The 25,789-nt window shown below is 53.0% G+C and overlaps 1 protein-coding gene across 2 annotated transcripts; it reads right to left on the bottom strand.

Annotated features, from left to right (window-relative positions):
- Positions 1 to 3,891: 3,891 nt before the first annotated feature.
- IMPA2 (inositol monophosphatase 2) lies at positions 3,892 to 25,553 on the bottom strand. Of its 2 annotated transcripts, none has more exons than XM_061130791.1 (8): positions 25,348 to 25,553; positions 18,456 to 18,589; positions 15,339 to 15,443; positions 13,424 to 13,439; positions 11,501 to 11,609; positions 6,187 to 6,295; positions 5,569 to 5,720; positions 3,892 to 4,389 (listed from the first exon to the last, which is right to left on the bottom strand). In XM_061130791.1, the coding sequence occupies exons 1-8, from the start codon at positions 25,441 to 25,443 to the stop codon at positions 4,274 to 4,276; spliced, it is 837 nt and encodes a 278-aa protein (XP_060986774.1). In that variant the 5' UTR covers positions 25,444 to 25,553; the 3' UTR covers positions 3,892 to 4,273. The 2 variants fall into 2 exon arrangements, with proteins under 2 accessions (XP_060986774.1, XP_060986773.1); XM_061130790.1 differs by having other exon boundaries at positions 13,394 to 13,439; positions 25,348 to 25,551.
- Between the last annotated feature and the right edge of the window lie 236 nt (positions 25,554 to 25,789).

The raw sequence follows: 25,789 nt of genomic DNA, 5'->3' as shown, positions 1-25,789 counted from the left end.
CCAGGAATCGAACCTGCGTCTCCTGCATTGGCAGGCAGATTATTTACCAGTAGCGCCACCTGGGAAGCTCATTTGGCATATAGATCCCATGAACTGGTCAATAAATATTGCCAAAAAGACAAACAAAAAGCTTATCACTTCTGCATAAATTTAAAACTCAGTCATCCAATCACCTCTATTACGTGATGGGGGAGGACAGACCTAAATCAGATCTGTCAAGTGTTCTTAGGTGTGGCTGGTAATGCCTTAGGTGGAGTCTTAGAAGGAGCGAGGAATCATTCACAATAGCAGATCGTGCTTTGCACCTGTGACACACACACACACTCACACTCATACTCACACATGGGCCCCCATCAGCATCTCCATGGTGGGTCACACAAAACCTGTCGTAAGTTGCTCTAAAACTATTAGCAACATTTGCCTCACTAGGGACATGAGAGACGAGAGGCAGAAAGGAAATTTAATTTTTATTTCTTAGCTTTTTGGCACATTGTGAATTTTGTACCTTTTAACTTAAGCCACATGTATGAATTACTAATTCAAATATTAACTGGTCAGTTATTTAAAAAAACTAGTTCAGAATGCTCTTCAGTTGCTTCTGTGTAAATATACAGACTTAATTATGGAGGATTCTTAAAAGAAGAGAAACACCAACAGAGGGGCCAATTCAACTCCACTAACATGGCTAAAATATCAACAACAGAAAGCCAAAAAATCGATAGAAAATAACAGAGGTTGACAAGAATGTGAAGAAATCAGAAGCCTCATACACGGCTGGGGGATGTAAAATGGTGCAACTGCTATGGAAACAGACTGGCAAGTTCCTCACAAAGTTAGACAAAGAGTTACCATGTGCTCCAGCAATCCCATTCCCAGATATACACTCCACAAAAAAAAAGTCGAAAACATATATTCACACAGAAATCTGTACATGATTATTTTTGCAGTGTTACCCCAAATCACAAAAAGTGGAAATGTAATCAAAATATCCATCAGCTGAAGAATGGATAAACAGAATGTGCTATATCCATACAATGGACCCGTTCGCAGCTATAGAATAAAGGACACCTGTTGCAAGATGAACCAACCTTGAACACATTGTTCTAAGTGAAGGAAGCCAGAAATGTCCAGAACTGTCAATGCCGTAGAGAAAAAAATAGATCTGTGGTTGCCAGGGCTGGGAAAAGAGGGGTGGGGAGTGATGGCTGATGGTTCAGGGGTTTCTTTTTGGGGTCACAAATGTTCTGAATTAGACAGTAGTGATGGTAACACAGCCTGGTGAATACCTGAAATTCCCTTGTGGCTTAGCTGGTAAAGAATCTGCCTGCAATGTGGGAGACCTGAGTTCGATCCCTGGGTTGGGAAGATCCCCTAGTGAAGGGAAAGGCTACCCGCTTCAGTATTCTGGCCTGGAGAATTCCATGGACTGTATAAGTCCATGGGATTGCAAAGAGTCGGACACGACTGAGTGACTTTCACTGAACTGTAAATTTTAAAACTGAGACTTTTATGGTATGTGAATTACACCCGAACTAAAAAAAAGAAACAAAACTTTATAACTAACATGATACTAATAGTGAAACACTGGAATAGTCAACACTCAAAAACTGAACACACCAGAGCTGTGGAATTTATTGTATGCAAACTATGCCTCAATACAAAATGATGTAAAGATATAAAATACATAAATAATGCTGCAAAAAGAGAGAACAGTAAGACCAGTAGGCATCATATTTTAAAAGTAATTTTTAAATATTTTAATTGTGGTAAAACACATAACACAGAATTTACCATCTAAACCATTTTAAGTGTACCGTTCAGTACTGTTAAGGATATTTACTGTTATCTATATATTTAAATACTGTATATTTACTTATATACTGTTAAGTGCGTCTATGCTCATGCAATAGATCTGCATGTTTCATCTTGCACAATGGAATCTCCATACACTTTATTTTTAATAAAAAAATTCTATTGAAATAGAGTTGACCCATACCCTTCAACGGAGAAGGCAATGGCAACCCACTCCAGTACTCTTGCCTGGAATATCCCATGGACGGAGAAGCCTGGTAGGCTACAGTCCATGGGGTCGCGTAGAGTCGGACAAGACTGAGCGACTTCACTTTCACTTTTCACTTTCATGCATTGGAGAAGGAAATGGCAACCCACTCCAGTGTTCTTGCGTGGAGAATCCCAGGGATGGGGGAGCCTGGTGGGCTGCCGTCTATGGGGTCGCACAGAGTCCAACAAGACTGAAGCGACTTAGCAGCAGCAGCAGCCGCACACCCTTCAAACAATAACCCCTCATCCCTCTCTGAGGCCCCAGGGCCTACTTCTGTCTCCACGAACTTGACTGCTCTGTCAAGTTCGGTGTTGGTCCTTTTGTGTCCGCTGGCTTCACTGAGCAGAATGCTCATCCACCTGGTGGCAGATGGCAGGATCCCCTTCCTTTTTAGGCTGAATACCATCCCGACCATGTGGATGGACCACATTCCATCCATCCATTGGTTGTCAATGGACACTGGGGTGGCTCCCCTCTCTTGGCGACTGTGAACAGTGCCACTGGGGACATAGGTGGACAGATGTGGCAACATCATTTTTAAAAATATAAAGCCAGGTGGCCAAGGCCTTTTCCTTTCTTTTCTGCAATGACCTCTCTGCCAACTAGAAGTCTGTTGCAGCCAGAGCAGAAACAGGGCACCCACGCCAGCATCAAGCTGTGGCAGTGAGCCAGGTGAGCAGAAACTTAGGCTTTTCTCCAAGTTAAGAGACGGCAAAGGCCCAGGGACGAGACCCTGGGTGGTCAGGAGTGGGGTCCAAACCTCTTGCCCCACACATCTACCCTGGCCCTACCTGGCTCTGCATGTGGTCTCTACCCCAGGGATGGGGAGGGGGACCAGCCCCCCAGTTGCAACGGCAGTAAATGGCCCCTCCTCCAGCTGCTGAGGCCCCTACGCCCCCACACAGCCTGTGGCTATCAAAGTTGGGTCTTTGTGGACAGGGGTGGGAGACTCGTTAGCCCCAAAGGAGACCCCAGTCCGCACGTGTCTGGGCCCTTGACTATTGCATCATTTAGGGGTTCACCTGGCACCCCAATTCAGATAAGGAAACGCCTTCCTAAAGATAACAAACTTATCAATCCGCAACCCAAGGCAGGGTGGAGATGAGCCCTCTGGGGATTGACTTGGGAGGGGATTTCCCGGGAAACCCCCTGGGGTCCATCCTCCAGGGGTCAGAGTGGGTACCTGCCCTGTGAGTGGAGGGCGGCGGATGGTGAGGGGGAGTCAGCGTGCAGGGTTGTGAGGCTCCGCGGTGTCCACAGAGGCTCTCTGGGCGCGGTTTGGTGACAAGGCCTGTGTCATTATACGGGCTGAGCCCTGGAGTTCAGGCGCCAGAGGCGGCAGCTGCCAGGCGGTTCTAAACACTCTGTAAGTATTGTTGACAATAGGATAGCAAATTAGGATACGACGGAGAAAGTTAAGCATGACTGGAACTTCCTCTGTCCTAAGACTGACTTTCTCAATTCTTAAACCTCAGTGAATGTTTAAGTTCAGCCAGAGAATGTCCTCATTAGAATTATTCTTATATAGATTTCCTCTTTCTAAAGAGAAAATAATAAGGCCAAGAAAAATACTTTTCTTCATTAAACTGATCACAAAAACAATGGGATTTTAGAGGTTTGATTTTGGTTAGGTTTTCTTCAGTCTGACCCATGCCTCAGATTTTAAATACAGATGTGATAATGACTGAAGTTGTCATCACCAGTGGCAGGCAGACAACAAACCATGTGTGAACTCTGGGCTGTAACGTGCCAACAACTTCCCTAAAGGGGCTGTGGATTTTGGGGTCATTAGGGGAAACAGGAGACACACTTGTGGAGGGAAACATAAGCAGAGTGGCATCACTTGGTTTATTGTATTCTGAAGTGTAATGGGGGGCCAGGGAGGGGTGCTGAGAACAATCCTGCTTTATCAGCAGTTCTAAAGCCTTATCACCTGAGATTTGCATTCTGGAAACAAAATCATGATTGCAGTTATCAGTACATATGTCCTGTGAGATCTGGGTTCCGGCCCTGGTGGATGGCTGGACTAACCTGATGTGAGGTCACAGAGAGAAGACACCAGACAGCAAAGGCGCCCAGACACGGGCTCAGCCGGACAGCCAGGCTCGGCCTGACAGCTCCTCTGGGGATCAGGAATCCCTGTTGTTCAGGGTCCCGCCAGCTCCAGGCTCCCGGTAGGCCCCATCCAGGGTGGCCCTGTGTCTGCTCCCCTCACCGCTCATCATCCCGCCCGTAGTTAATTGTCTGCAGGGCCTGGGCAATGAGCACCGCCATCTCCCGCGTGCCTGCAGCAACCACCCTGCATGACATGAGGTCCAGTGGCCCGCCTGTGGACAGAGGGACAGGGCATCGGGTGAGGGGTGAGCCCCAGCCCGGCTCTGCCTGACCCGGCCCATCCAGCCTGTAGGCCCAGTGTGTCCTGAGGCTGTGCTAGGTAATACCAGCTTCAGGCGCAGTGCTTGAGGCTCAAGACAGGAGGCAGTTCTCAACCTCTGTGTGCTTGGGGCACTGGGGACCCCGCAGGCCTGGGAGGCCCCTGAAGTGGATGCTCTAGGCACCGGATATCTGGGGAAGGATGAAGGACCTCAGCCTCCTGGAGGTGTGAACAGGCCTAATGGACTCGTTGGAGACCTTGGTGCACACATGTAAGTGTGTGCTTACAACCTGGAGCCCCTGGTGCATGTGGGTATTTGCAAGTGCATGTGTTCATATGGTCACATCCAGGAGACCTTGGTACACATGCATATTTGTGTGTGCGTGTGCTTGTGGTCATGTCTGGGAGACCTTGGTGCACATGCATGTTTGTGTGTTTGTGTGTGCTCACATGGTCATATCTGGGAGACCTTGGTGCACACGTTATGTTTGTGTGTATGCATGCTTATGTACTCACATCCAGGACAGACATGTCTTCAGCTGAGATGGGCCTGCCTGTCCTTGATGCCCAAAGCCAAGATGTCTTCACATCATGCCCCACCCCCCTGCAGTTCCACCAGGCCCCAAGGAGAAGGAGCAACAGGGAAGGGCCAGCACAGGCCCCAGAGGTTATTCGGGAGCCTGGCATGTCCACAACAGGCTCTGGAGCAAAGGTGGGGGAGAATGGGCTCCACAAGAAACCTGATGTAAGAAGTGGCTGCATGGGCGTCCCTGGAGTGGGATTTGCCCCTGTGGGGCCAATCACTAGGGTGGTGACCTCAAGGCAGAAGGATAGGTCACCTCTTGGCTCACCAACTAAAACCTCATCATTAGATTGGGGGGCACATGGCCAGCTCTGCGGTCTTGGTGGATGTGAGAGCTTAGAAAACACTGCCCGCCCTCCCCCCACCCCACCCCTGAGTCCTGACCCTGGGTCCATTTTCACACCAGGAAGAGGGAGAAGCCCTCTGGCCTGGCCCACTGTCCTCCCAACCCATCTGTCAGGAGAGGAGGGAGGATGTCCGTCTGAGCTTGTGGGTCTGTCTGGGGGACACACCCCTGGGGACGGAGAGCAGCGTGACGGCCAAGCTCACCTGACGTGTCCATCACAACACCCCCGGCTTCCCTGATGATGACGGTGGCTGCGGCCAGGTCCCAGCAGTGCAGGCCAAACTGGTAGTAGGCGTCGGCGGTGCCTGCAGCCAGATGGCAGAGCGCCAGGGTGGAGCTGCCGATGACACGAACCCTGCCAGACAGGAAGGGGGTGAGCACACTGAATGGCCCTGCTCCCGCGGTGCCCCTGGAAGGTCCCCTGACTCAGGAGCTGAACAGGAGCCCAGGGCTTCTTCCCACAAGCTCTACTCTGAGCTCTGGGCCCAGAGCCGTGCTGCCCAACAGAAGCACCTGTGCTGACGGACCAGCCCTCAGTTGCAGAGCCTGAAGTGTGGCTGGTGCTGCAACGGAAGAACTCAGCCTTCACTCTGCGGACCCTCGATGACCTTGGATTTAGACCACGTGGAGCAGCTGCTGTCACAGGGCAGACCCAGGGGAGACTGAGGGGGCAGGGCATCGCTGACGTCACAGGGGGCGCTGAGCTCGGGGCCCTGCCCCCACCCGGGGCTGTGGACCGGCTGGCATGTGTGTCCCCTACTCCTGCCCAGGGGGTAGCTGGCTGCTGTGCCTGCCTGGGGGTCCCGGGAGGGGAAGTGTACCCGTGGGCCCCTGCGTGGAGCAGCCTCTCCATGTTGCTCAGGAACAGCTTGAGGGTCGCGGGGTCCCGTCTGGGTCCAATTTCTGTCAGAACCAGGGCCTTGGACAGGTCTGCGTGGAAAGAATACCCGCCCCCCCATTAGCAATGTCATAGCGCAGTTCCCACCACACAGTCAGGGTTCTCCCCAAAGTGAATGTCGCACCCGCCTCCTACTCCTGCTCACACTCCATGTCCTCCCTGCATGGTTGATGCTGCAGAGGTTTCTGACCTGGAAAAGGGAGGTCAGGCTGACAAGTCACACCCTGACTCTTACCTCCCAGGCCCCAGAAAGGCCTGGATGCCAGGGGAGTGACCTCCCAGTCCTCTCGTTCTAGGGACGCATAGCACGGAGGAACTTGGAAGGGTCTGGTGGTGGTTGCAAAACCAGCATCGCTCACTCACAAAACAAAGTGACTCCAAACAAAGAGGAAAAAAAAAATGCCTCATCAAATATATCTGCTTTAAAAGCGTTTCTCCTGCTGCTGTGATGACAAAGATGGAAACATCACCCCCAAAGAGGAGGTGACATCTAAACAACGTCTTTGGAAAGGGGTCCCCGAGAGTAATCCCCCATACACCCCCAGATGAGGGAATGCTGCTGGGTGGCCGCCAGATGCAGGCAACTGGCTGACTGCCTGTGGGGCTGTAGCACCGTCCCTACTTGGCCACAGACCCCCTCACACCGATTTCATGTCCTGTGCCCTCAGGCCTTGGGCCTCGCCCGCCTGTGTGTTCGGTTGAGAAAATGAAGCCCCTCCATGAAGTGGAGGAAAAACTTGCCCACAGGTACCCTCACTCCTGCAGTCACCTCCTACCAGGGACAGACCACCTGGAGGAGACACTGATACTATTGTTGTCATTCAGTTGCTCAGTCATGTCGGACTCTTTGCAACCCCATGGACTATAGCCTACCAGGCTCCCCTGTCCTCCACTGTCTCCTGGAATTTGCTGGAATTCTTTTTGCCTTTTCATACTGTTCATGGGGTTCTCGTGGCAAGAATACTGGAGTGATGTGCCATTCCGTCCTCCAGTGGACCATGGTTTGTCAGAACTCTCCACTATGACCCATCCGTCTTGGGTGGCTCTGCTGGGCATGGTTCATAGCTTTATCGAGTGATGCAAGCCCCTTTGTCATGACAAGGCTGTAATCCATGAAGGGGCCATGACTTCTAACCATTTGAAAACCTTTTTCCGGCTGAGGATCAGAGCGAGGGTGTCTTGAGAGAGGTTTCACAGCCTAGAGGCGAGGGAGGCAAGTCCTCTGCCCTGAAACGCGGCCTCACTACTCCGAGCCTTCACCTCTGGGCAGCGAGCACAGGCCTGGCGGTTCCCCGTGGCACCGCGGACCATCACGCGTCACACGCGTGCTCGTGCCTCCAGATCCTTACAGGCCGTGAGTCCCTCACGTGAAAAGTAATATTAGCAGTACTACCTCACTGAAAAGCCCAGAACTAGACAGAAAGCAAGCTGGGCGCTGAGAGGAGGGGCACTTGGACTGAGCCCAGGACCACAGAACTGCTCAGGTTACAGCAGCTAATTTCACGTCATGTGACCGTCATCTCAATACTTTATGTTCTAAAGAAACAAGTAACTGGGGGAAAAAAACGCTGTTGAGAATCCTGGAAAGACCGCCGTGGACACCCACGTGACTTCTTCCAAATATCCTCTGACAGAAACAGCAGCTTGGAGAGTAAACACAAGAAAACAGACGAAACCATCCACAAAACCTGGCCACACCCGGCACTTCCCCACCCCGACACCAGGGGGCAGCAGACGCCCGTGGGCGACACGGCCTCGCGGCCAGGAGTCGGGGCGGGGGAGGAGAGAGGGTGGCGGGTCTCCTGGACCGAGAGCAGTGAGCGAAGTGAAAGTCGCTCAGTCGTGTCTGACTCTTTGCGATCCCATGGCTCCAGGCCAGAATACTGGAGTGGGTAGCCTTTCCCTTCTCCAGGGGATCTTCCCGACCCAGGGATCGAATCCAGGTCTCCCGCATGGCGGGCGGATTCTTTACCAGCTGAGCCATAAGGGAAGCCCAAGAATACTGGAGTGGGTAGCTTGTCCCTTCTCCAGAGGATCTTCCCGACCCAGGAATCGAACCGGGAATCGGGCAGGACCCCGAGCAGGAGACCCTCAAAATCTGCAATAGACTGAGGGGCCAGGGGAGCCCCTGACAGGGGGCGAGGTCTGAAGAGCGGGCGTCGACAGCCCCACAACCTCTTGTAACTGACGTTCCAGGGCTTCTCCGGGCAGGACCCACGGAGCAGACACTCATGGGAGTGAACCCCACGCTCACTGGGCTGGAATCAGGGGCGCAGGACGGAGGAGCTGACGGCCGCCGTGCGGGAGGGGCAGAGCCAAGCGTCCAAGGAGGAGCCAACTCTGCAGACACTTCACAAACACACCAAGAGAGGGAGCCCCAGAGCCACGAAATGACAGAAAGTGCCTTCCCCCGCCTACCCCATCCCCTCAACTTCCAGAGCTCAGGACTACAAATTTTTCAAGTAGCAAGAATGTAGAAGAATGATATTTGAATCTCCTACGCCATTATCACAAGAAGAAAGAGAACAGGAAGCAGAATAACATCTCTCCAGTTGACTAAAGATTTCCTGAACGACCTGCCAACAAAATAGAAGCAGCTATAAGTGAAAAATGGAGAATGTACAGGAGAGCATCACTCATAAGTACAGGGGAGGGGTCCCAGGAGAAATCAGGTAAGAAAACTTTCAGAAAAGAAAGTCAGACTAAATGAATAAGATAAACACACATGATGGGGCTTCCCTGGTAGCTCAGCTGGTTAAGAATCTGCCTGCCAGGCAGGAGACCGGGGTTCGATTCCTGGCTGGGCAAGATCCCCTGGATAAGGGGATGGCTACCAGTCCAGTATTCTTGCCTGGAGAATTCCATGGACAATTCCATGGAGAATTCCATAGGGTTGCAAAGAGTCAGAGTTGACTTTCAGTTACTAAACACAAACAAACACAATATATCATGCTTTACAAGAAATGTACTGTGAAAAGGAGAAAATTTTCAAAAATTAAAAAATTTAGAAAATGTTAAAAGGTTTAAGAGAAAGTGACATATTGGAATGGACATGTACACACTGATAAATTGAAAATGGATAACCAACGAAGACCTACTGTATAGCACAGGGAACTCTGCTCAATGTAATGTGGCAGCCTGGATGGGAATGGAGTTTGGAGGAGAAAGGATACATGTATATGTATGGCTGAGTCCCTTCACTGTTCACCTGAAATTATCACAACCTTGTTGATCGGCTACGCTCCACCATAAAATAAAAAGTTTAAGAAAAAACAATGCTGAGATAAAAAGAGCGACAGAAAGATGTGTACTGAAATGTTGGCTAAGGGGCTTCCCTGGTGGTTCAATGATAAAGATTCCACCTGCCAATACAGGAGACACAGGTTTGATCTCTGGTCCATGAAGATCCCACGTGCCACGGAGCAACTATGCCCATGCTCCACAACTATTGAGCCTGTGCTCTAGAGCCCAGGAGCCACAACTACTGAGCCCACACACCCTAGAGCCTGAGTTCTGCAACAAGAGAAACCACCACAGTGCCCACACACCGCAAGGAAGAAGAGCCCCTGCTTGCTGCAACTAGAGAAAGCCCGTAGAGCAACGAAGACCCAGCACAGCCAAAGACAGATAAATACTTTAGAAAATGTTGGCTACAAAGTGCCTGCAGAAACGTATACCAGCCTCAGCAACAGGTCACAGCTGGCTGATTCTGTGCAAAGACCCAAGTTCCTCCTTTGATTACGACTCTCGTTCAGGGCACCAGCCCCAGGGCCGTTTTCGAGTGCTAGGATGCAGGATGTAATGTAACCCTCACAGCTGTTGTCAGCACCTCCCTGATTGTATGAACACCGAGGTTCCAGGAGCACAGGTGACCAGTCACACACGTAAGCTATCACAGTTGGGACAAAGCCAGGTGTGTAGATATCCAAGGGCTGTGCAGCTGAGAGGAACATCCTGTCACCTCCGGTGCAAACCAAGTCACCCGGCACACAGAGGACAAGCAGGGCGGAAGCAGTCACCGTGGACTATATGAGTCAGAGTCTTAAAACAATCGCGGGAGAGCTCTGGAACAGAGCATGGAAAGACTTGGGCTTCCGTCTTGCAGAGGGGGTGGATGGTGGGTGTGAGCCATGGGAGGAGGGCTGGATACGGGAGGGTCTAGGAGGGGCGTGAGCGTGGGCACCGAGCCGCCTGTCACAGCACATGAATGTGGAACAAAGGTCACCCACGAGTTTAACAACACGCTCCCTCACCCCAGCGTTACACAACCGACTGCCTGGCCGCTTCTGGCAGGCGAGGCTGTAATTAACGCTGCTGTCTACGCGGCCAAGCCAAACTGTCCTGGGGCGGGAGCCGGGGGCCGGGCAGTAGAGGCAGTGGCTGGTCCATGGTCCTACCCCACCCACCCCGCCCAGCCCCTGTAATGTTCCTCCCATCCCCACCCACACTCTGGGCACTCATGACCTCCACACCGCCTGCCCGCCCTTGGTCCTGCTTGGCCTGTTCTCCACATGGTGGTCATCTCCCCTGCAGGCCTGCTGCTCATGGTCATGGTCATGGGGCTACCATCCCCTCTCCCCCAGCATGGGGATCCACATGGTCTGCTCTCACTGGAGCTCAGCCTGGTGGACCTGGCCTGGGCTGGAGGCCCATCTCCCCACTGCTGTGGGGAGCTGCGGGCAGGGACACCCCTGACCCCTCTCACTGCCTCTCAGGCCAGCTTGCCACACAGACTGTGAGCCTAGCAGCAGGCCCTCTGTAAAGGCCACCGTGTCCTCTGTCCTGCTCCAGGAATGACAAGGGCTGGCAGCACCTGCACAGTGTATGACACAGCTCACGATAAGGCTACCCCGGCCAGCCGTGTTCTCACAGGAACCAAAGTCAACTGCATCTGGGAGCCACAGTCCCCACTCAGGTGATGTCACCTGGCCACCGAGAGGTGCTGAATGCCAGAGCACGCCTCTGACTCTGCCCTCGCCCTGGCCGGCTCACTGGGACCACTCGGGAACAGGTGGCTGGGTTCCTTCCCTCGTTTGGGATGAAAGGTGAGTGAAGAACAGACCTGGCCTATCAAAGGCTCCCCACAGCCAGGGAAACACAGAGACACACGCTGGCTCGACGTCCAGTCCCCCAAGGATGCGCTGTCCCCAGTGACACTAGACCTCGGCAAGGGACCCCCGTGGCTGCCCGGAGGAGCAGTGACTCTTGACAGGTCCCTTTCCCATGAGAGGACCCACCTGTCTCCCCGGAGACGCGCAGTTGCTGACCGTTGCAGAAGGCACCCTGGCCCCTCCGGCCCGTGTACAGCCGCTCCTCCGTGCAGTGGTAAATCACCCCAAACTCCAGCTGTGGACAGGCAGGCGGGATGGAAAACAAAGAACATGACAAAGTGACCAAAGGCCACGAAGCTCCAGCTGTGATGCTAACGCAAGGGGTGTGGGTGAAAATTAGCTTTCAAAAGGGAGCTCAACAAATCAGAGTCCGTAGTCAAACCTAGACCTGAATGTGAAAGCAACTGTTCTTTTCTTAAATCACTACATTTAAAGATATATTTAAAGGAATAAGACTATATTTTAAACTGATATCGTAATTGAGCATTTCATTTTGATATTTCATTTCAGCATTACTGAAAGTAACTGGAAAGACTTCATTCTTCAAAAAGATCTCTTTTGTTTTTTTCTTGGGAGGTGAAAAAAGGCTCTCACAACTCCAATCAAACCCCACAAGAAACTCAAAATTGCTGACATGTGAAGAACTCAGGATGTCTCTGGAGAGCTGTGATCATGACAGAACCCAGAGTGGGGGGGAGGGGAAGCACAGGAAGAAATGTGGATCCCCGGAGGGGCTGGCCACCCACCACACACACGTCGGGGCACACAGCCTCAGTCCCCAACAAGCTGGTATACAGAGGAGGTGAGCCTCCTTACATTTCTTCCCCCACCCCCGGCCGCCTCTCTGTTCTGGGTTAAGAACAGCACATGTGCCTGCCCTGAGGTACGGAGGGCAGCCAACAGAGAGAGAGAAAACAGGAGAGACGCTGGCAGATGCCCAAGAGGAATCTGGGCTGGCAGGAAAAGAACCCACTCCTGGAGGACCCCCAGTCAGTGTCCACCCAGAGCTGACAGCACGTGAACTCCCCCTCCCCCTTTCCCATGACCCTGGCTTTATAGGGCTTCCCAAGTTCAAGTCAGTCCTGGAACCGGGCTGGCCTCCCTGCACCCATCAGAGGCCGAGGTCTGGCTGGTCAGCGACCCTGCGGCCAGAATGAACCTTCTGCCTCTCTGTGCTTACCGCTCCACGCGCACATCTCAGTGACCACGTTTAACACAGAAATAATGTTAGTGACTGAGTCCCTAACCAGGATCAACATTAAGACTCTCACTTATTGTCACCTCAAAATCTAAGTTCTTTTTCATGGGCAGGACTCCCTTCCTGCCCGCCATCTGTGCTCACGCTGAGAGTGAGGACAGGACATGAGACTCTAATGAGGGCTCCTTCTACACAGCTCGAGCCCTTGACCTAGACAAGGGTAACTGTGGTGACTGCGCAGAAGGAAAGGCCCTTCCTGCCTGTAATCTCTGCAGTTGACTAATGAAGCTAAAGCCTACATCCCTGCCTTCTCCGCAGGTCCCACAATGTGGCCCAGTTCCAGGGTCTGTGGGAACGGAGCGACAGCCACGCTCTCACCCAACAGCGAGAGGAGGATGAAGGACTAACAGAATATTGGGACTAGAGATGTCCTCCCAAAATAGGAGCTTCTTTATTGTGTGACTCGATCACACGCCCCAGGGGTCAGATGGAGACTAACTGGGAACACATGCCCAGAATGTTCCCTACACCCGGCCCTGCTGCAAGCCCTGGGGGTTGGGGCCGGTGGAGCCCTGAACCCTCACAGCCTAAACCTTCACACCCCAAACCCTCACACCCCAACCCCTTATGCTCCAAACCCTCACACCCCAATGCCTCATGCCCCAAACTGGTTTGCACCTGTTTCCCTTCTTGGATTTGAAATCAATACCAGTCACAATGAAGGCTTAGTACAAGGACAGGAAAACAGGTTAGAATCAAGAAGTGAGATAAATAAACAGCAGCCAAGTGGCCAGGCAGCCAGGGCCCCACCCACCACGTACTTCCTGGTTCACAGCAAAGCCAATGCTCACCGCCACAGTCGGGAACCTGCAGAGGAGACAGATGGTTGATGCTGTGACATCATGGACTCATGCAAAGTCAGCAGCCTCTGTGCAGCTGGAGGCAAAGATGACCTTTCTACAGCACGGCTGCGTTTGTTTTGTCAGAAGCTACTTCCCACAGTGGCACCGAGTGCTTCCAAGACCAGCAAGCCTAGCTGACCCGTGGGACAGCGACCTTGACAGACAGCTGCATTGACAGTTGTTAGGACGGACAGTGACCACAGAGGACCCGGTTGAGAGGTTTTAATAATCAGCTTTCTGGTTCTCAGTGGCCGGTGAGATGGAGGGTCCAGGTCTGAGACAACCAGGCCCTCCTGACACAAATCCTGTGTGAGGCTCACCCAGGACAGCAGGTGTGGTCGTGGCATGGAAGGCAGGCAGTGACCTCGCAGCCTGCCTGTGGGTTTATGTCTCCAGAACCATCTCTCCTTTATGTGAAGACTGTTAGAGCTGAACAGGCAGGAACAAGGAAAGGCTGGTTCTAACCCAGAAGTCTTGGGACCAACCATTCCCAGGTTGTGAGGTGCCGTCCCGATGGGGCCACTCATGACACCCCATGGCCCAGCAGGGGTCCCCACCCTCAGAAGGCCCTTCCCCACTTTCTCTACCCCTGACGCTGCAGGATACGAACAGGATAGGTCCTGTCAGAGCTGCAGGGTGAGAGTCACCATGGCCCTGTGACCCTGGACAGTGTCTGGAGACTAAGGGTCAGCCGCAAAGCTTATTTCCCAAATGACGCTCTAGTTCAGGTTCTCTCTCTGGTCCTGGGGTAGACACATGGCCTTTGTCCACCTCGGGGCTTGGCCCCTTGTGTCCCCAACACCCACACACGGGCTCCACTCGGTGACCCACAACCTGGTCCATGTGCCCCCGGTCCCACATGACTCCCCGGGGTGTCATACGCTAATTAGATTTAGAGTCTGCTGGCACTGTTGGGGTCACCAGACCACTCTGTTCCACTGCCTCCAATAGGGCCAGCCATGACCAAATTCTCAAGGTGACTCTCATGCAGGAAAGGGTGACGATTCACATGATGGGCAGAATCACTTTTCACACTTACATGTAAACACTCCAAGTGAGGGCTCCACACCCCAGCCCACTCACCTCCTTACTGTAAGGAAGGAACTGGGTGTCTGGGGTCATCTATAGGAGGCCCTCCCTAAGCATCCAGCTGGGGGGATGCAGGTCACAGGACACTCCCACCCTCCACTGCAGGGGTGGGGGGACCTGGGCCCTCCCTGAGTGGCTGGCTGGGGTGATGCAGGTCATGGGAGCCCCCACTACAGGATGGGGACCCGGGACAGGGCAGGAGCTCTGGGGGCTGCACGCGTGTCCTCATGGGAGAGCCACCCTCTGTGGAAACCACGGCACCCTTGGTGTCCTTAGGGCCCTGATGCCAGGGCACAACCCTCATGCCTGCCCCTGGTCAGTACTTCTGGAGCCAGGCTGCACCATCATTGGCCCAGCTCACTTCGCTCCCCACGAGGGCCTCTGACCCCCCGAAAACCTGTTGTTTGGGGCCAATATTTGCCATCAGATCAAGCTGGCAGCTGGCGGGTTTCTCACCCCCAAGGCCACTGTCCACACTGCACATTCCTGAGGCTGCTGGACCAGACACCTTGTGTTATTTACAACCTGTCCGTCTCTCCAGGGGACTCCTTAAGGGTCCTTCTTAATTCAACCCAACGTTTAAATGTGACAAACACAATAGTTTTTAAGCAAGTGAAGATTTCCTACATGCTTTGAACGAATCTCACAAATGGGAAACCTTAAAAGTATCAAGACTTGATCACCTTGTGAGTGAGACCAAAGCCTGCAAGAGGTCTGCTGACCGGCTGCTGCCTCAAAAAATGCCGCTTTGGAAAAGACGGGTGTGCCCGCTCACCTGTGCACAAAGTTGCAGGTACCGTCAATGGGGTCCACGATCCAGGTGGGGCTGGGGGTGAGCACGCACTTGGCCCCGGCAGCTGCAGCCTCCTCTGCAATGAACCTGCAGTGGACAGAGCTCAGCCTGAGAAAACCTGTCAGGTACCCAAGACACAGCATTTCAAAGCCTAGCTGTGAGACCAGCAGGCTTCTCTGGGTCAAACAGGGGCAGGATCTAGTGAGCTCTAGTTCTAACCAGGGATTGAACCCGAGGGCCCCTTGCACTGGGAGCTTGGAGTCTTAGCCCCTGGACCACCAGGGAAGTCCCTCATAGGCCTGTGGGAGGTACAGAAGGAAATAGCCCAGGGACAACGTTCACAGCTCGAGACAAATCAGACCAACCCATTTCACTTTATTAGTTTTCTCTGAGTCATTAAAAACCCTCCTTGTGATTTTTGACAGCCCGGTGCACCCAGGCCTTCTCTTTGGCCAGTTTGTTGACTCTGTGACAAGGTCACCTTCAGTCCACCAGGGAGCCAGCTCATGGTCCTCAGCCTCAACTGTCAGGCCACAGCCCAGCTCCGCTGCCTGATGACACAGCGTGAAACCAGGGAGCCCATATCAGGTTGTTTCTTATTTTATCAAAGTCAAAACAGCTGCAATCTATCTTTAATACTGTTTTGTGAAAGACTAAAAATGAGGAAGAGTAAATAGTCTGAAAGAAGTCCTTCTTAAGAAAGGGTGACAATCTTACACCAACTTGTTTAAGGGACATATTTAAATACTTAGATATGCAGGAAAATGACAACATACTATTTTATCTTACAATACATATGCAACTTTTTTCTCATCACAGATTTCTCAATTTGTCTCTGATCTAAAATACATTTAAATGCCCCCAAATTCTGGTGCTATTGCTAAGTGCTAAGTCACTTCAGTCATGTCCAACTCTTTGCGATCTTTGAACTGTAACCCACCAGGCTTCTCTGTCCCTAGGGGATTCTCCAGGCAAGAATTTTGGAGTGGGTTACCATGCCCTCCTCTAGGGAATAGTCCTGACCCAGGGATGGAACCCACATCTCTTACCTCTCCTGCACTGGCAGGCGAGTTCTTTACCACTAGTGCCAATTCTGGTACTTTCTCTTAAATCTTAGTCATTGGGAAAAGATCAAGTCTGGCTTTGAGCTGCTGAAAGATGATCTCAGATATCTGGATTTTCTAGGCAACAGAGCAGAGAGCAGTGTCCTAGAGCTGGCCCAGAGCTGAGAAGGGGGCAGGCAGAGCCAGCTGACCCGATCAGCCAGCCCCCACCCCTTGCAGCTTGCAGCTTGGGGACCCTTGGCTTTTGTTGGGGGGTCAGGGGGCACCTGCATCCCTCAGGGCTTTGTCAGGGGGGCTGGAGAAGCTCCAGGGAGCTTGGCGCTCACCGTGGGTGGGGGCCACTGCTCTGGGTGGACCAGATGGTCTTCTGAAGAGGTTCCCCCATGTGACACGTTGACTTCTGCCCTGATATTCGGCAAGGAGTATGGAAATTCACACTGTGCAAATGGATACCAGGCCCCATGTTAACACAACAGTGGATCCAAATCACCAGGAGCTGGCACGTGATTCCAGGATTCGGCCTGTCAGAGCAGTCTGACCGCAAAGTGCCAGAAGCCCTGGTACCATCTCTATGCAGAGCCCTGGTGCCATTACCACACAGAGCCCTGCAATGGCCAGAGCCTCTACCTGGACCCCTGGAGGCCCAGCCCTGACGCCTCACTGCTGTTGGAGCCTCTGGATGACACATGGACAGAAGGAGCCCCTGGCCAGAACTTGTGGTGGTTCCTGAGCTGCACTCTCTCAGAATCCAACCCCTGGAACATGGTGGGGCTGGGGCGCCGAACTGCCGGCACTCCACCTACATCTGCAGTGTTAATACTGAGTGACTGACTCCACATCTGTGTGGACCTGCACGGCTCAAACCCATACCGCTTACGGGTCAACTGTGATTCCTTGGAGGTTGCCAGTTAATTTAGATTTTTATAAAGTAAGAAATCAAACATTTCAGAGCCTGTAACTATTATAACAGATGTCAAGGTCCTGACTTTACACCAAACAAAGAAACAGGAAGAGACGCTGAAACACAAGGGTTGCCAACAGGAATATGCATGTACACACCTACATACACATATCACACAAACACAAACACACTCACACAACACACACACACACCATACAACACACACACATACACATACCACACAAACACACACATACCACACACACATACACACATACACATGTACACATACCACACACACACACACATACCAAACACACACACAACACATACATACACACTCACCCAACATACACATACCATACAACATACACACATACACATACCACATATACATACACACACCACACAAACATACATACCACACACACCATACACACATACACATGTACAGATATCACACACACATACACACCATACAAACATATACCACACAAACATACATACACACACCATACACACACCACACATGTACACACACACACCACACACATACTTGCACACATACACACATACATACACACACAACACAAACACATGCACACACAGTACACACCACGCACACACACGACCCCCAGGTGACACAGGTTAAAAGGAAGCAGCAGTGAGAAGGCTCGAGTGTGGACTGGCCTGTCCCCCAACCTTGGTCACTCGCCAGGCAGCTGAGGAGGGAGCCCCTCACCGGTCCAAGATGGACAGCGGCCAGGCCGACATGTCATCTACACCCAGGAACCCAGTGACTGGGCTCTGGGGTGAGCGATTCCCTAAGGAAGGAGAGGACCCTCCTGCTCAGGAAGCCCCCTCCCTCTCCGAGGTCCAAGCGTCCCCCAGGGCCCCAGGTTCCCCCAGAACTAGACGCACAGCACTGGATGAATGCCGGTCTTTCTCAAGGAAAAGATGAACAGTTGCTTCAGATTCTCCCTGCGGTGACTCATAAGGTCGGGGACACCTGTCCTGGAGAGCAGGTAGCCCTGGAGGACAGCCTTCCCTGGCCTGGGCTGGGGCTGCGTCTAGGCAAGTCTGTGCAGCCTGTGGGGACCTCGGGGGTGGGGTGGAGGAGCAGGGTGCACCTACCTGTGGGAGGGAAATCTGGTCTGCAGCTCCTGCAGGATCAAGGCCTCCACCACGTGGTCCGTCTCTGTCACCAGGTCCGCGGCCGACGTCTTGGTTGAGACACGTTTTTCCTCAGAAAGGGCTTTTCTGATGATCTGCAATGAAAGTTGGGATGTGGGTGACACTGGCCGCCCCCTCCTCCTTCAGGGTTGGGCCCCTCCCCCACTGCCAGTGGACAGACAAGACAGATAGGCAGACGGGCAGTGCCAGGCTCTCTGTGGGTTCCTGGGAGCCTTCACTGCTGCCCCCTCTTCTCACAAGAAAGCACCTCATGGCTCCCATCACCCCTGATGGTGGCTCACAGTGGCCTTGAGGACTGGCCTGGAGCAGAGACAACCAGACCTGAGAAGCCGGCCCTCCTTCCAGGAACAGAGCCCAGCCCAAGGTTGGTAGGCACCGAGCCACCTGGAGGCCCTGCCTTGGCCTCCTGTGAAGGCAGGTGTGGCCCTGGGCCCAAGGTTGGCCCAGAGGACATGAGGGGCATCGATGTGTGACCTCTGAGTCACGTCCTCAAAGGGCCACTGTTCGCTCAGTGCTTCCTCCTGCCCATCACACTCCCCCCTTGCCATGATATGGGTGTGCTGGGGGTCTGCTTCTGTCTCCTGGGTCAGAGCAATGGAGATGGGGCCCTGGGAGGCTTCAGGAAGCAGAGCCTGCCCCCAGACTCTAATTGGATGGGGGTGAGGAAGGACCCCCACCTCTGATCCCCTCTGCAGGAGCCAGGCCATCCTCCCACGTCTGCGTCCTCAACTTCCCTGCCCCTTCTGCTTCACTGAGCCATCACTCACCCTCCAGCCCTCTCCCATGGGGGTCCTGTAGTCATCTGGGCATTTTTTTTTTCTTTTTCCTGTGGGGGTGGGTGGAGTCGGGCCCCGGGCCACAGATCATGCAAAGGACTGTGAGTCGAGGAAGATGCCAAGCCTGTCCTTCTGTAAGGACTTCTTTTCCATTTCTACTAGCATTTACTATTGCCATCCTGTGATTGTTTCATTGCAGGCCCCTGTCCTTCAGCATGGGGCAGGCCACGCCACACCTGCGTCCTCCACCACCCGTGGTGCCGCTCTGGCCAGCCCTCTTCACCAGCTGCTGCTCCCCTGGGCCCTGGACGCGTCCTCTCATCCAGTTACATTCCGAGATATTCAGACCTCATTTCTGAATCACTGCCCCCGAACTACGCTGCCCTTCAGACAAGCTGGCCGCCACTAGCCCCAGGTGTCCTTTTTCTCTCTCCTCTGAAGGTCGATCCACCCAAGGGGCTGAGGCCTCACAAAACTTAACAACTTATGGCAAAACCTGAAAATCTACTGCACACACGATATACAAACCTTAATACTAGGTTAACAAAGTTCAATTTCAGACATTTTCTACACTGAAAGGAGAGGTGGGGACAGTGTCTTAGAATGTAAATCCTTATCAGGCTCAATCAGTCTTGCCCTTTAGCCACAATCCCACCCTTGGGGGATAATCTGTGGTATTCCAGGTGAGTTACCCACCAAAACCCTTGACCACATCTGTTTTCTTCCTGTCTAAAGGATTTTAAACATTCTCATTCTGCCAGTAATAAGTTAGTGTGTGCTGTTTTTTAATTGATGTTTTTCAGCTACTCACTAACTAAGCCTGCACTTCACAGACCTCCTGGCCTGGGTCTTTCCCTCCAAATAACATTCTGTTAATGTTTAATAGATAAAATATGGGTCTTAAGTCACTGAAGCCTGAGTTTCAAACCCCATCAGCTCCAGCGTCTGGGGCTATCATTCAGACACATGTCCAGACGTCTCTTTCTTGTCTGTGCACTATCTTGGTTCTGTGCTACTGTCTCCAAGTCGACCACACGGTTATCATCCATCCCCAAGGAGCAACTCATGTGAGTTCCAGAACTGTAGAGTATACTCGGAGAAGCCTGAGCAAGTGGGGTGTGAACAAGCAGCATCTTTCCTCTGCAGGTGTGGGCCAGGCAGTACTGTCACATTTCAGGTTCCAGACTTACGAGTGTGATGAGATGGTTAATCTTATGTGTCAGCTGGAGACCCAGATACTGTGTCAAATGTTATTCTGGGTGTCTCTATAAGGTGTTTTTGGATGAGATGAGCATATAAATCAGTAAAACAGCTTGCCCTTTGGAACGTGGGTGGGCCTCATCCAGTTAGTTGAAGGCCTGAACAGACAGAAAACACAAACCCTTCTCTGTGTGAGAGAGCTCTCTACAGACTCCCCTGGGCCCTTGGCCCACATGTGCTAATGGGGATGCTGCTGCTGCTGCCAGTGACTATCTCACAAGTTCTGTTTTGGCTGAGTCTTCAAATGTTGGCCAAAGTGTTACAATTGTCAATGCAGGTCACCCCCCACCCTGTGGAAGCTAGGGGTGCCAGTGCAGGTGAGACCAGCTGAGGCCAGGACTGATTGCAGAAACACTGAGCTCACCAGCCACCCCCTCCATCTGCAGGCAGGACAGATGGGGATCTCCCAGAGGAAATGCCAGGGCTTGACCTGCAATCCACTTAAGGAGAGCTCGGGGCGGACAAGCCTGCTCAGTTCCGGGGCAGGACCCGGCCTAAGACACCAGCCCAGGCTGACAGCTCCCAAACTCTACCCTCAGCCTCTCCCGTGAACTCCCCACCACAGGGCTCCACGCAAGAAGAGATCCACTGGCAATTCAAGTTCAACAGCTCATAGCTCGGAACACAATATCTGACCTCCACCTCCAAACCTGCTCCCCACCTCCCCACAGTTCTGGCAAATCCATGGACCAGTTTTTCAGGCCTGAACCTTGCAGGCGCCACTGGCTCTTCTCACATCCGCCTCCAATCTGGCAGCAAACCTGCCTACAAAATCCAACTGCTTTACTGCCCTCTTCACCTTCTGCAGTCAGATCCACCCTCACCCCTCACTGGGACAATTCTCACAACTTCCATCGGAAGCTTCTGCCCGCAACCCTTTTGGTGTTGCAAGCCCCCCACGCAGCATCAGTCAGGTGAACTGAACTCCCCTTCATCTTATAGGACTCCACACAGAACTCCAAACTGAACCTCAGTCACACTCAGAGTAAAGGTTAAAGTCCTCTCCAGAGTTACTCAAATATTTGTTGAGTGAATGAATATATTTCTAATCAGTTTAGCAGCATTATTTTAAAAACAGATGATCTCCAGGAAGTCAGTAAACACATAAAAAGGCACTTAAATTCTTCAGTCATATAGCACACACAATTAAAACTACCATAAAAATACCACCTCAAACCTGTCACAGAGGCTAAAATGGAAAGACAACACCAAGTGTTGTCAGAGAACCCCCAACTGCTGCTGGGGAAGCGGGAACCCATGTGGCTGCCTTGGAAAAGCACCTGGTGGAATTTCCTACCCCATGACAAAGCAATTTCACTCTTAGTGTTAATCCAGCTCCAGCATAAATGCATATGGACGTAAGCAAAAGACACATGCAAGAGGGCTGGATGAGCAACGTCATTCCTAATAATTCCAAACTGGACATTGTACAAAGTCTCAAGAGTTCAGTGAATGAACTGTCACATCCTCACTCACACAACAACGTACTACGTACAGCAGAGCCTCTCAACCAAGAACACCAGCTGGGGATTTGGTGAAGGTGCTTGTTCCTGGCCCCTCTTAGGACCGAGCAGGTAGGAACCTGGGGGTGGACTCAGCTGGCCACAAAGTCCCTCCTGGTGCTTCTCATGCACTTGAAGGTGTGAGGACCACGTCTCCCCAGGAGCGAGACCCATGAGTAGCTATACTGAGGAGACCATCAAAAATTCTGTTGAAAGATGGAAGTAGGTAGGTACACAGAAAACTAAGCAAAAGAAAAAAAAAACACTTTTTTTTAACTTTAAGGGAAACCACAAGTTGAGTAAGAAAGCAAAGAGTGTGTAATACTATAACACAACCGTGCTGCTCGGCTTGACCTTGCAATACGTGTGGTCACAGCACGTCAGCCCAGGCACCAATGGGACTGACAGGGAATGCAGCTACACAGCACAACAGCGTCTAATGTGGATGATGCAGAAAAGAGCTACTATTTAGAAGATGGGTGTAACTATCAGAAAACTGAAGACAGCAAGCTCTGGGGAAAAGGATGAGGATGACACAGAACAAGACACTGCTGGCTCCATGACAGTCCCCTTAGGGGTATCTCACTTATCAAATGTCCCCATGTGAATAATTGATAAAAAATACAGTCACAAACCAGACAAGTGGGGCTGCTGGGTGAGAGCCCCCGCTGTGCCCCTAAGCTCCAGGCAGCTTGAGGTGGACAGGGGGCACCCCACCTCAGAGTACACCAGGAAAAGTTTTCCCTGTCTGACAGCTAGAATGTTAAAGGAAACGGACAGGATTCTCAAATTTGAGGGCAAGCCTAAACATTTATAGGAACCCACCAGTAACAAGCCTGAAGCCTAAATAAACTTTTCAAAGCTATTAGTAATCAATTTCAATGAGCCACCCTACAGAAAAGCTTGAATTAATCTTTCTAGTCTCTGCATAGAATGTACTACTAACTCATCGTCATTTGAAGATATACAGTATGAAGCCACAACTTGAAAAAATACTACAGAAGGTTTTGTGAAGTGGTTAAAAACTTATTTGTATGTATCCTGTTATATTTGGGAGCATCTTAAAATGTATACTGTTGTGACCTTTTTTATTCTAAATAAACAATTTTTATGTCTAATTTTGAATTTTGTATATTTTTTCTTATAGAGGGCCCCTAAATTATTTAAATTTCAGCCTCAACAAAACCTGGATCTATGCTGCAGGACAACTTAAAAAACATAGTTTTCTTAGACACTTTTGCTCACACATCACATAAAAGATGATAAATACCCATTTCGATGAATATCCCTCTCTGTACTTGTGGTGGTGATGGGGGGGCGGCTGACATCACACTGTGCCCCAAAGCCCAGCAGCCAGGGCAAGGGCTCCTGCAGCTGTGGGGCGGTTGGACTGGCCAGGATGCCCCCCCCCCACCCCGCCCCGAGGCACCCCAGGACTGGGTGGTGGAGAAGCAAGGACGCAGGGGTCCAGGCTGCCCTGACCTGAACCCATGACTGAGAGACGGAGGGCCACAGTCTCCTGGGAGCCAGTCCTCCCTCTGGCTCAGGAACTGAGCATACAGAGCTTCGTGGGGGCAGCAGGATGGGAGGGGCAGGCACAGGGGCTAGGAGGCCCTGGAACCTGCAGCAAACACACCTCCGGCTGAGGAGGATTCAGGGTGAGCGCTCAGCACCCTCTGTCCTCCCCACCCTGGTCTTACTGGCTACAGGCAAAGCTTTCTCCACTCAGCGCCTTGTGATGTTACTGCCAGAGCATCACTAAGGCACTCTGTCCCTCTTCACACAGGATAGGATGACCCTGGGTGGCTTCTGTCCAGTCCCAGCCTCAGACCAGATCACTGGCTCCTCCCCACCCCTGCTCTGGCCAGGCAGGCAGGGAGCAACAGCATAAAGCCCAGAAGGGAGGCTGCAGTCCTGGGCCTCCTGACTAGACCCCTAAGGGCAGAATCCTTACTGCACCCTCACCCTACTGTCAAAAAATACTTTTTCTGTTGTTCTTGGCAAGTTGCAAAAGCAGAAGAGATCTCTTAGATAAGTTAAACTTCCCAAGACCCTTAGAAAGGGGCCTGCTGTGTTGCAAGTTCTGTGTAAGCACTTGCAAATTTGTTTTAAAAAAAAAAAGGGGGGGTTTCAAAAACCCTTCTGTTTCCTCGAGGATCTAAATTTGAAAAACCACAGAAACCCTGTAACAACCCAGCAGGGTTTACACAGTGGTGTCTGAATTTTAGACTGGCTTCTTCTCCAAGGCTGAAGGAAGAAAGTTGTACGGTGGAACCTAAAAGTTACCATTATACTCTGAGGACGCGCCACCGGAGAGGAAGTAAGGGTTGGGGAGGGGCGGGGCAGTGGCCCCGCACGCCGCCGGGGACCCGCTCTCCAGGAAGGTCATTGGCCCTGCAACCCCGAACTTCCTCAGGGTAGCAGGCGGGGTTGGGGTCCTCCTTCTCTCCAAGGATCAAGGCTCACAGCGCCCTTTGGAGTCGTGAGTCCTTCAAACTGCAGAGGAAGAGCCCCCAACACAGAAGGCGTCCACTAGTGTTGAAGTTAACTGTCAGGGGGCCGAGGCACGGTGTCAGGGCATGGTGACTGTGCGCTGGGGACACACTTCTACTGCAAAACTGGCGACAGCCTGACTTTAGAAAAGGAACTGCCACAGAGACAGGGCTCCTCCTCCGTCCACCTTCTGTTCCGATCGCCGGAACGCAGCCGTGCGCCTTGACGCGCCAGGGGGGACCTAGCCGTCCCTGCGCCCCGCCTCCCCAAGCGCCCCTAACTTGGCGCCGCACGTGGCTTGAGGACCCCAGGCGTGGGGCATCGAGGAAGGGAAGAGCGGGACATACACGCGAGCGCGAAGAGAGCGCTGCCCTCCGCAGGTTTCTTCGACTCCGCAGGTCTAGTTCATCCTTCCGGTGCGGGCAGCAGTTCCTCCATTCGCGCAGCGGAACCCTCTCGACTCCGGACGCGCGAGGACAGACCGTCCGCCTGATCTCCACGCGCCGGGTTCGAACTCAGGGCAACCGCACCGCGTCCCGCCCCCTGGGTCAAATCCGAGGCAGTCCGCGTGCCCTGACCCCCCTCCCCCAGCCAGGCCGCCATGCGCCCCCAGCCCGAGGGACTCCGGGCGCCAGTCCTGGCGCGGGAGCGGCAGGTGCACAGGTGTGCCAGAGGCGCAGCGGACCCCTCGGCTGTTCGCGCCCCGCGCCTTCCTGCCCGCAGGGTCTCCGTCCGCCACGCCCTACACCCGATGTGCCCCAAGTCCCCGTGCGCCCGCCGTGCGCCTTTGGCGGCTCTCACCTGTCCCGCCCGCAAAGCCAGCTGCACCGCCGCCTCGAAGCACTCCTCCCACGGGCCCCCGGCCGGCGCCTCCCCGTCTTCGCCGCTCGCCTTCATCGCGGCCTCCGGGCCTGCCGGTGCCCCCGGCCCCGACGCCAAGCTCTACGATCGCCCAGCGCCTCTGGCCGCTCCGCGCCTGGGCCGCGCCCGCCCGCGGGTGCGGACCTGCAGGGGGCGGGGAGCGGGCGGGGGCCGAGCTGGACCCGCGCCTGGCTGGGGAGCAGCGCCCAGAGCCCCGCCCCGCCCCGAGACGAGCCGGGCGCCGCCCCTTCACAGTCCCGCCCCGCCCAGACTCCGGCCCCGCCCTCCTCCCCGAGCGCCACCCCACCCTGTTTCATCTCCTCTGAATCCCAGTAGTGGGCCCAGGGTGACCTCTGGCCATTCTCTCAACCTTGGGTGTGCC

The sequence above is a fragment of the Dama dama genome, chromosome 27 (assembly GCF_033118175.1).
Source record: "Dama dama isolate Ldn47 chromosome 27, ASM3311817v1, whole genome shotgun sequence".
Lineage (NCBI taxonomy): Eukaryota > Metazoa > Chordata > Mammalia > Artiodactyla > Cervidae > Dama > Dama dama.
The sequence above is the reverse complement of the archived record's forward strand: the minus strand, read 5'-3'. Positions and strand labels throughout refer to the sequence as shown.

Coding starts and splice junctions, on each gene's coding strand:
- IMPA2 (XM_061130790.1), bottom strand. CDS start 25,443: ATGAAGGCGAGCGGCGAAGACGGGGAGGCGCCGGCCGGGGGCCCGTGG. Junction 18,590..25,347: donor TGGCTTTGCGGGCGGGACAG/GTGAGAGCCGCC, acceptor CTTTCATTGCAG/ATCATCAGAAAAGCCCTTTC. Junction 6,296..11,500: donor GCGCGTCTCCGGGGAGACAG/GTGGGTCCTCTC, acceptor CTTTCCACGCAG/ACCTGTCCAAGGCCCTGGTT.